The sequence below is a fragment of the Archocentrus centrarchus genome, chromosome 6 (assembly GCF_007364275.1).
Source record: "Archocentrus centrarchus isolate MPI-CPG fArcCen1 chromosome 6, fArcCen1, whole genome shotgun sequence".
Classification (NCBI taxonomy): domain Eukaryota; kingdom Metazoa; phylum Chordata; class Actinopteri; order Cichliformes; family Cichlidae; genus Archocentrus; species Archocentrus centrarchus.
Window position 1 is genome coordinate 2,713,301 of NC_044351.1, and position 11,353 is coordinate 2,724,653.

At 44.4% G+C, this 11,353-nt stretch overlaps 1 protein-coding gene across 1 annotated transcript; it reads right to left on the reverse strand.

Moving 5' to 3' along the window:
- Positions 1–7,049: 7,049 nt before the first annotated feature.
- LOC115781329 (paraneoplastic antigen Ma1 homolog) lies at positions 7,050–8,657 on the reverse strand. The gene has a single exon (XM_030730960.1). It carries the CDS (start codon positions 8,655–8,657, stop codon positions 7,050–7,052), a length of 1,608 nt encoding a protein of 535 aa, XP_030586820.1.
- Positions 8,658–11,353: the final 2,696 nt, after the last annotated feature.

Here is an 11,353-nt window from a genome sequence, read left to right on the forward strand (position 1 = left end):
TCTACTACTTAGCCCCTAAAATCGAGCTTAATCAGGAAAAAAAAGAAGTTTGTCTACACAGACATGGATCAGCAGATACAAATGTGTTCATGACAACAAAAAATGGAGAAAAAATTTGTGAAAATTTGGGGAAAATAGTAAAAACTTATGTCCAGGACATGAATCAGTGGGTTACATGTGCTATCGAGAGGGTGTCTGTCTCCTGAATCCAAACTGGGAGCTGGTTCCACAGAAGAGGGGCCTGAAAGCTGAAGGCTCTGCCTCCCATTCTACTCTTAAGTATCCGAGGAACCACAAGTAAGCCAGCAGTCTGAGAGAGAAGTGCTCTGTTGGGGTGATATGGTACTATGAGGTCTTTGAGATAAGATGGGGCCTGATTATTCAAGACCTTGTAGGTGAGGAGAAGGATTTTAAATTCTATTCTAGATTTAACAGGGAGCCAATGAAGAGAAGCCAATATGGGAGAAATCTGCTCTCTCTTTCTAGTCCCTGTCAGTACTCTAGCTGCAGCATTTTGGATCAGCTGAAGGCTTTTCAGGGAGCTTTTAGGACAGCCTGATAATAATGAATTACAATAGTCCACCCTAGAAGTAATAAATGCATGAATTAGCTTTTCAGCATCACTCTGAGAAAGGATGTTTCTAATTTTAGAAATATTGCACAAATGCAAAAAAGCGGTCCTACATATTTGTTTAATATGTGCATTGAAGGACATATCCTGGTCAAAAATGACTCCAAGATTTCTCACAGTGTTACTGGAGGCCAAAGTAATGCCATCCAGAGTAAGTATCTGGTTAGACACCATGTTTCTAAGATTTGTGAGGCCGAGAACAAGAATTTCAGTTTGATCTGAATTTAGAAGCAGGAAATTAGAGGTCATCCAGGCCTTAATGTCTTTAAGACATTCCTGCAGTTTAATTAATTGATGTGTGTCATCTGGCTTCATTGATAGATAAAGCTGAGTATCATCTGCATAGTGATTAAAATGTATGCAATGCTTTTTAATAAGTGTGTACAGTGTAAATAGTGGCCCTGTGCCAGGCTGGCGACCTGTACATTGTGCACCCTGCCTCTCACCCTATGTCAGCTGGGATAGGCTCCAGCGCCTCCCCCGCAACCCTGAACAGGATAAGCGGAAGAGGATGGATGGATGGATGGATGGTGTAAAAAGAACTGGTCTTAGCACAGAACTCTGTGGAACTCCATAATTAACTTTATTATGTAAAGAAGACTCCCCATTTACATGAACAAATTGGAGTCTGTTAGATAAATATGACTTAAATGATTCAGCGCAGTACCTTTAATTAAAGAACAACTTGGGGAACTCTTGGATTTCAGGTAATCCTAAATCCAACCAGGCACTCAACAGGAAATAACTAGGAGAGTGGACAAGAGAACAAGGTCAGGAAGCTGGAAACTCATGAGGCAAAAGCCAGCTTGTCCTGGCAATGATTGGAAGTTTCACCTGGCCTTTTGTCCCAGAGAACTGATGAGCAGATGGAAAGCAGGTGTCCAGAGTGGCTCAGGAGACGTGGCAGACCTGCCCATGGGCAGAGCAGAGGGCCAGAGCACTGCCCAAACTCCACCTGACAGAAAAGAGAAAGTGGGAGAGAGAGGAAATAGAAAAAATGGAAAAGGAGCAGAGCCTCTGGGGGTCATGACAGTTATGTTCACAACCCTGTCATTATTTTAGTCTCTTCCTGAGTTTTTGAACATGTAACCCACATACTACTGATCGGTATGAATGGGCCCTGAGTTCGTATTCAACGACATTAATTACTTAACCACTATAACATCACACACTCTACAATTGGAATTAACAATACCACACTTTAATTAGAAAACCACCAAAAACACACTTAAATCAATATTTCAGTTCTTTCAGGTCAATTAACGGTTCAAATATACATGTATCCCCACACCCAACAGTCCCAAATAAGGTTATTAAACAAAACAAACCCGTTGCAGGCCTGATTCGGAGCTCGGGTACGGTGAGACCAGAAACTTTGCGGTCCTTTCACTCAATTAGAGCCAAAATAAAATAATAAGCCAACAGTACCTTTTTCCAATATGGCGGTGCAAACGTTCAGTCCACGTTGTCCCACACAGGCAAGAAACACAGGGAATACCCGTCTGGTCGCCGTTTCCCGCGTAGCCAGAGGAACTCTGAACTATAGGTAGCTCAGCGCGCTATCTGGGATCCTCTTTTGTCTGTGTGCGGTAAGAGTCAGCCGAGTCCTGTAGCAATTAGCCGGGCTAGCCAACCGCAGCTTTCAGACGATCAGCGCGGCTAATTTCCGCTCGATTATCCAGCGAGCAAACCACGACTTTCAAGTCCAAACACTTAGAGGCGTAGGCTGCGCCAAATTAAACTGTCCTCCTTCCGTCCACCTGGCCGATGTCCGAACACGGAGTACCAGTTTAACTCTCCATAAAACTTTCACTTTTTCAGTCAAAGTCTAGCGCACCTCTCTTCTCGGGTCTCTCTTTTTCCTTCTCCCTCGCGCACACTCACACCACCTCCAATCAGCAGCCAGTACAGAAACAGGTGACTAAAATGAAACACTAGATTGGCTTTCCTTCACAACAAATGAAATAAACAAATAAAATAGAATATTTATGGCAAATTAATTATCTTAACACCTTAACATTTGAAATTCTAACATTCACATAAATGCATTTAACCACATTCAATCAACTTATTTATGTCCATTTCCTACAGGGCTACACCCTCCCCCATCAACACGTCTGATGTCCTCAGCAGACTAACACCTTAAGTAACTTAATGAACTGCATGGTAACAGGAAATGGGTAAAGTGTTTAACATTAGCTGTCTTTTTAGCCCTTTCCAATCTGTATCACAATACCTCTGTGTACAATAGTCAATGGTTGATCTCGAGATTTTCCTGGTTTATCATAGGTCAACCTTACTACTGGTTTCACTGACCTTTTGGGCCTAGTCCTCTTTGTAGGTAGTCTTGAGCCAGGGCTACTAGACTGTCTTACACCTTCATCACTGTTCGAACCATCGTCAGGCTCAGTGCTGGCTTCATGGTCAGTGTCACGGTCAGAGTCTACAGGAGAATGATCTGGTCGGTCAGAGTAGTTGTCACTCAGTGGAATGCAGTCTCCCACCTGTTCCCCTCTACTCACAGTGTCATCCCTCCTCTGAACCATTTTCTCAAAATAAGTCCTATAGGGTCTAGATGGCAAACCACCCTCAAAATCAGATGACTCACTTGAACTCACCCCTTCACTTTGTATGGAATGATGGGTGCTAACCCTCTCAGGCCGCTTCTGGCTGTCTAATCTCTTTGCTCGCTTATTGGATGCATCCTGCGAGTACTCCATCATTGGGATTCGCACTAAGTCTCCTATAGGAAGAAGATTATCCCTATGTAATGTCCTGACTCTGTCCTTGCCATTCTGGGATTTTACTTTGTAGACCGGCAAGTTTGGCATTCTGGTCACAACAACATAGGGAACGTCACACCAGCGATTCTCAAGCTTGTGTTTCCCTTTTATTCCAAGATTTCTCACCAACACTCTGTCACCTGGCTCTAGAGTCTGGGCCACAAGTCTCTTGTCATAAGTCCTCTTGTTTCTCAAGTGCGACTTGCCAGAGGCTTCTGCAGCCAGCTCATAAGCCTTCTGCAAATCCTCCTTCAGTTTGGTGACATAGGAAGAGTGCTGATGTTCTGCCCTTTCATTTAGATGTGTCCCAAAACACACATCCACTGGAAGTCTAGCTTCTCTTCCAAACATCAAGAAGTACGGCGAATATCCGGTAGCATCACATTTAGTGCTGTTATAAGCGTGCACAAGATGTGTGACATACTGACTCCATTGCCGCTTCTTTTCCTGCTTCAGAGTCCCTAGCATTGACAACAAGGTCCTGTTAAATCGTTCGGGCTGAGGATCACCCTGAGGATGGTACGGAGTAGTCCGCGACTTCCGTATGCCAAGGATTTTCAGCATTTCCTTAATGAGTCTCGACTCAAAGTCTCGTCCCTGATCTGAATGAATCCGGGCTGGCAAACCGTAGTGCACAAAATACTTCTCCACCAAAACCTTGGCGACTGTGAGAGCCTTCTGGTTTTTGGTTGGAAATGCTTGGGCATATCTTGTGAAATGGTCTGTGATCACTAGCACATTACTTATTCCTTTGGAGTCAGGCTCCATGGACAGGAAATCAATACAGACCAACTCCATCGGCCCTGTGCTGACTATTTGGTGCAGTGGTGCCACTCTTTGGCATGGAGTTTTCCTCAAGAGGCACTCTCCACAGTTTTTTATGTAGTGTTCTGCCTCGACAGACATCTTGGGCCAGAAGAATCTGCTTCGGAGCATATCAACTGTCCTTTCCACGCTCATATGACCTAAGTCATCATGCATGGATTTCAGCACCACAGCTCTGAATTCAGCAGGTAGCACCAGTTGGTAAGTCTTTTCTCCTGCACGACTTATACTCAGTCGGTGAAGGAGTCTGTCTTTCATAATCAACTTTCCCATTTCTCGTTTCATGGCAAGTAAGTCTGGGTTTGTCTTGATCTCATCTGGCCATCTGCCACTCTTTATGGCCTCAATGGTTGGTCTTATTACAGGATCTTGTTCCTGTGCTGCCATTAGCTCAGGCTTGGACAATTGCCTCAGATTGTTCAACTCCAAGTTTGTAGAAAAGGTGTAAGCATCAGGCACACAATCTGGATGGGCTCCAAGCTGCTGCGCGTATCTTGGTGAGTCCTCAGGAGAATTAAGGCCACCAACTCTCTGGCAAATAGACTTAACACTCTCCTGAGAGATGTTTCGCATTTCTGTCTTCCTTTCTCCTGGCTCCATCCGGGACAACAGATCAGCATCAATGTTGTTTCTGCCAGGTCGGTAAACAATGTCAAAGTCATACACTGACAAATCTGACAACCATCTATGTCCTGTCGCATTGAGTTTTGCTGACGTAAGGACATAGGTTAGCGGGTTGTTATCAGTGTACACTGTAAAGCGGACTCCATAGAGATAATCGTGGAATTTCTCAACCACGGCCCACTTAAGAGAGAGAAATTCAAGCTGATGGATGGGATAATTCTTTTCTGATGAACTGAGTTTACGGCTGGCAAATGCAACCGGCCGAAGCCCTTCAGGATGCTCTTGATACAAGACTGCACCAAGACCTGACAGGCTAGCATCCACATGCAGCACATATGGCTTACTAGGGTCGGCAAAGGCTAGAACTGGTGCATTCGTGAGGCAGGTTTTAATAGCTTCAAATGCCTCGGTGCACACTTGATCCCATCTGTCTCCAAAGGGATCCCTCTCATCCAAATAGGCATGATTCTGCCCTGTCTTGGGTCTCCTTCCCCTCTGAGTTGGGGCGTACCCTTTAGTGAGGTCTGTCAAAGGGCGGACAATAGCTGAGTAATTGTGGATAAACCTCCGATAGTATCCACAAAACCCTAGAAATGATCGCAAGGTCTTAAGGTTGTGTGGCCTGGGCCAGTTCACGACAGCCTCCACTTTGCCGGGGTCGGCTGCGACACCTTCTGCTGACACTATGTGACCCACATACTTGACTTGCGTCTGACAGAACTGACATTTGTCAAGTGAAACCTTGAGTCCTGCCTCTTTGAGTCTGTCCAACACTTTCAGGAGTCTCTCTTCGTGCTCCTCTAGTGTTTTCCCAAACACTATTAAGTCGTCCAGGTAAACTAGTACCTGGAGCAAGTTCATGTCACCGACGACCCTCTCCATCAACCTTTGGAAGGTCGCAGGAGCTCCAGTGATGCCTTGAGGCATCCGCTCAAACTGATAGAAACCTAGCGGACATATGAAAGCGGTTTTCTCTTTGTCCTCCTCCTTCATGGCTATCTGGTAGTAGCCACTCCTTAAGTCCAGGACGGAAAACCATTTGCTTCCAGATAGACAATCCAGAACTTCATCAATCCGGGGGGTTGTGTATTGATCAGGCACAGTGCGGCTGTTGAGTGTGCGGTAATCAATGCACATTCTGACTTCTCCGTTTTTCTTTCGAACAATGACAATTGGAGAGGCATAAGGACTCCTAGACTCCTTAATTATGCCTGCTGCCAATAACCTCTGTATGTGACGACGCACATCATCAATATCAGCTGGAGCAATGCGTCTGGACCGCTCACAAAATGGTCGCGGGTCTGACAGACGAATTGTATGCTCTACATCTCTGGCTAACCCCACATCAAGTTCATGAGAAGAGAATACATCGGCCCTTTCAGACAATTTCTGACGGAGCCTGGCTTTCCACTCCTCTGGAACAGGAGATGAGCCAAAGTTGATAAGACTGATGTCAAATCCCTCAGACACCAGCTGTTGTTCTGACATGGTTGTAACAACATCAGTCGTGCACAGACAGCCTAAGGTGGTGCCAACTGGAATCTTTATGTCTTTAAGTGACTCGTTTTGCAGAAGAACTGTGAACTGGTTAGCATCCACAGCATTGCTTGGGATTGTCATGGACTGTAACAATACACCAGCGGGAAGAGGGTTGGTAGAAGAAGCTTCTACCATCAAGATCTCATGAGGCAAGGGCTGTTTTAGCTCAACTTTACAGGTTGCTTTACAGCTGCTCCCTGCAGGTAGCACAAGAGAACCAGGACCCTGCCACTTGACACACCCTACTTCATCATCATCATCTTCTTCAGGGCAAGCACTGTGCACCATCAAGGGTGAAACAGACACACCTGAGGTACCCTCACAGAGCTGGGCTAGCCTCTTGGGAAGGTTGGCACTGGCATTGGTTCCTAAAATCACTGGAGTCTGGTCAGGGCCTGGGGGGTCAGGACATATCAGTGCTAGGACTGACATAGTGGTTGGTGCTCCCACTACTTTCTTTGGAAACTCTATGTCCACCACCACATAGCCACGATATGGGTAGCTTGAATCACTCAATCCCCAAATGTTTAGCCGACTCACAGGGTGAATAGAGATATCTGATAGGTATCTCTGGTACCAAGACTCAAAGATTATGCTGACTCTTGAGCCGCTGTCTAATAATGCATTACACAGGTGCCCATTGACTTTCAGTGGCTCAATGGTGGTCCAATCAGGCCTTCTGGAAGCCCATGGGACTCCAACACGTCCACTGCACTTTTCCTAATTGTACCAGCCACTTCTTCGGGGATGGTTTTACCTGTAGCTGGTTGGGGTTTACCCCTGGTTTTCTTGAGAACTCCAAGGAGTCTCTGAATAACCTTGTTCTGGTTCTCAGGCTTGTTACACTTTGGCGCTATGTGGCCATTTTCCCCACAGTGGTAACAAAAGCGTTCTTCTGAGTCAGGTGACTGCCTGGCTGATGGAGTCCCCACCGCCATCACAGTTGGAGAAGCTCCTGCCTGACAGGACAGCCGTGTACCTACTTTCTTTTGCAACTGCTTCACTTGTTTCTTTAGGGCAACCACTTCAGGGTCCACATTATTCTCTGAAGCTAGCTCTCTGCTATCCAACTGCTTTTCACCCTTCTCTGTTTCTGCAGGAGAATGGGTAGCAAGTGCTGCAAACATGGCTTTTACTTCTTTGAGTTCTGCTTTCAGGCTCTGTATCTCAGATTGCCTGTTGTCAGCTTGTGGCTTAACTTGAACCGAGCTCACTGAGCGGTTCAGCTTAACTCTGGAAGCTTCATATTCTTCCTCTATGCGAATTTCTCGCAGTAGTTCAAGGAAGGTTGGGGGTTTGGTCCTCCTCTCTCTAAGACGGAGGTTAATTAGCATTAAGTCAGCATCTACTGCACCTTTAAGTAGCTGCTCAACACGTGCGATGTCCATACTGTTAACTGGGATACCACCTCTTTGTACAACTTTTGTCAAAGCACGCTCTAACCTGCGGAGAAAATCAGACAACTTTTCCCCAGGTTGTTGCTGCAACAGTCTAAAGGCAAAATACAAGTCATCTCCGGACTCTGCCAGTCCAAAGGCACTCTCTAACGCCTCTAAACATCCTTCAGGGGTCACATCCGGATCAGATAAACGCACTGCTTTTATCACATCTAACGCTGGCCCCTTTAAACTCTCTATGACTCTCCTCCTTTTTTCTTTTGGAGAGCCAGGACACTCTTCGACCAGCAGGTATGCTTGCTCTAACCAGTGGTCAAATTGTTCCTCACCGGCTGGGGTGGGGATGTTACCTGAAAAAATTCTCAGGCGTCGGTGTCCTGCATTCTCTGGGGACGGTTTAACTGTTTTGTCCAGCAGGTCACCAACAGCACGCAAGATGGACTCAGTAGGAGACACTGGCTGTGATCCAGCCAATAAAGCTTGCACATCCTCGGCAGACTTTCCTTCAGCCTCCAACAGAGCTTTCAGTTTACCAGCAAAATCTTCCTCAACCCCAGGAGTTTCAGCTACTACACAAATTGGCCATGCTGTCAATCCATCGGGAGAGCGAACTTCTTTTGGGACTGCTGAGTCAGTCACTTTTTGTCGACACTCACAAAGCACTAACACTTGATTGTCTGTGTCACTTAGCATTCGTCCTCTGACTCTTACGCGCCCAAGACACTTGATAGTCTGTAGTGCATCTTCTATCTGCGCAATCTCTGTGTGCTCTGGAACTACAGTCAGTAAAGCATGATTTTCATCTAATGTCTCTCCACTACACCAGTTCTTCAATCTGGTCACTAGGTTTGTATCCATGTCAAAGCTCCTCTATTAACATTCCCTCATGTAATACAGTTAGAAACTCAATACATTTTTTTTTTTTTGTTTGTTTGTTTTTATACACATCAAATATAACACAATCCCAGCGGTGCCTCCATTTATGTAACCCACATACTACTGATCGGTATGAATGGGCCCTGAGTTCGTATTCAACGACATTAATTACTTAACCACTATAACATCACACACTCTACAATTGGAATTAACAATACCACACTTTAATTAGAAAACCACCAAAAACACACTTAAATCAATATTTCAGTTCTTTCAGGTCAATTAACGGTTCAAATATACATGTATCCCCACACCCAACAGTCCCAAATAAGGTTATTAAACAAAACAAACCCGTTGCAGGCCTGATTCGGAGCTCGGGTACGGTGAGACCAGAAACTTTGCGGTCCTTTCACTCAATTAGAGCCAAAATAAAATAATAAGCCAACAGTACCTTTTTCCAATATGGCGGTGCAAACGTTCAGTCCACGTTGTCCCACACAGGCAAGAAACACAGGGAATACCCGTCTGGTCGCCGTTTCCCGCGTAGCCAGAGGAACTCTGAACTATAGGTAGCTCAGCGCGCTATCTGGGATCCTCTTTTGTCTGTGTGCGGTAAGAGTCAGCCGAGTCCTGTAGCAATTAGCCGGGCTAGCCAACCGCAGCTTTCAGACGATCAGCGCGGCTAATTTCCGCTCGATTATCCAGCGAGCAAACCACGACTTTCAAGTCCAAACACTTAGAGGCGTAGGCTGCGCCAAATTAAACTGTCCTCCTTCCGTCCACCTGGCCGATGTCCGAACACGGAGTACCAGTTTAACTCTCCATAAAACTTTCACTTTTTCAGTCAAAGTCTAGCGCACCTCTCTTCTCGGGTCTCTCTTTTTCCTTCTCCCTCGCGCACACTCACACCACCTCCAATCAGCAGCCAGTACAGAAACAGGTGACTAAAATGAAACACTAGATTGGCTTTCCTTCACAACAAATGAAATAAACAAATAAAATAGAATATTTATGGCAAATTAATTATCTTAACACCTTAACATTTGAAATTCTAACATTCACATAAATGCATTTAACCACATTCAATCAACTTATTTATGTCCATTTCCTACAGGGCTACAAACACTTTAAAGAGACTTTAAACCTTAAAGGTTTTAAAGAGAGGACATCCTGATGTAAAGCATGCGGGAACTTTTGCAGGTTAGCTGGTTGGATAGTTCAGTCACGTACACTCTGGGCGTAGTCCTCTTCCTTCAGCCGGGGCACAAACAAGCAAGAAGACATGACAAGTGATGACGGAGGAGAAACTGTTGCTCGTCGAGGGAGGCGTCATCCTAATCAAAGCATGAATCTGTCAGAGCAATTAAAGGGAATCACCTGCTGCCAGCCAGCAGAGAAACCAGTTTTATTATTTGAAGATTGTTGCCTGGCATCATGAATGACCTCGGTGTGCTGACTGATGCAACAGCAGCAGCTCCTCCAAACTTTGCTTTTTAACATGCTCCAGGTTTGAACAGGCCTGGGAAAAACTGCAGGCACACCTTACATAAAATACTTTTCTGGAAGATTTAAGCTTAAACTTTTTGTTGAATTTATCACCCTGTGGTGAAGGAGAGATGAGGGCTTTTTTCTTGAGAAGCCACTGCTTTGTTTGACCTTGGCTGCTACCGCGGTCAGGCCTTTCTGTTAATGCAGATGAACTCTCCTGATTAAATAAAGGTAAATAAGTAAAATATGGGAGAAGTAGAAAATGGGAATGCAGGACGTGGACTTTTATGGAGAAAGTCAGAAACTGGAAACAGAATACATACTTTTTATGTCTTCTGTTTATTTAGACATTAATGAACTATTTCATTATTTAACAATTTAATGGACAATAAAACTACTTTTGGCTGCTCATAAGAAGTCACCACAGTGGGTTTGATTTGAGTTTTTATCCTGGATGTCATTCCTGACATGTCATCCTGGGACTGAACCAGGGATTTTTTGCTTGTTAGTTGAATGTGTGGGAACCACTGCACTAGGAAGAAGAATTACTATTAAACAGCTCTAAATGAACAATTAATCCATTAATAAATGGCTCAAATGGAAAAGAGATGTACAGAAAAAAACACTCAGCACTCAATAAAAACCTAATTTCATTTTTAAATTCAAACATAAATGCAATTTAAAAAGACAATTAAGTAAATGGATTGAAAAAAACGAATTAGTAATACAGATTTTTTTCCCTTGTAGCTATTAGATTAGCTTCTCCATTTAGCTTTTCCGACTCTTTTTGGGCTTTGAGAGAAAAAGTGATTACACAAGCGCAAACATTTCAGGCCTCTTTTTTACCTGCAGCCACCAAAGGTTTGGTAAAATAATGCTAAAATTTGCTGTAAAGTTTTGTAGGGTAAGTGTCACACCACACCTGGTATATGTAGTTCCATTTTATATAATACACTGCTGAAATTAAAAACATTATATCCCAGTTGTTACTTATCAAGAGTTTGTCAATAAATGGATGGCATTGATAACAGTGATGAAACTGACCTGCATGTGTGCAGGTGACAAAGTCTTTTTAGAATCAGCAGCTGTGGAGGGATGTACTTGGAAACTGAGGAATGTCTTAATCCTGACAAGCAGACAAACCTCAGTGTTTCACATTTTCTGTGCAACAATTCTGGAGACAGAGAGCA

Excerpts from the sequence above, each read along its gene's own strand:
- LOC115781329 (XM_030730960.1), bottom strand. The coding sequence starts at position 8,657 with ATGGATACAAACCTAGTGACCAGATTGAAGAACTGGTGTAGTGGAGAG.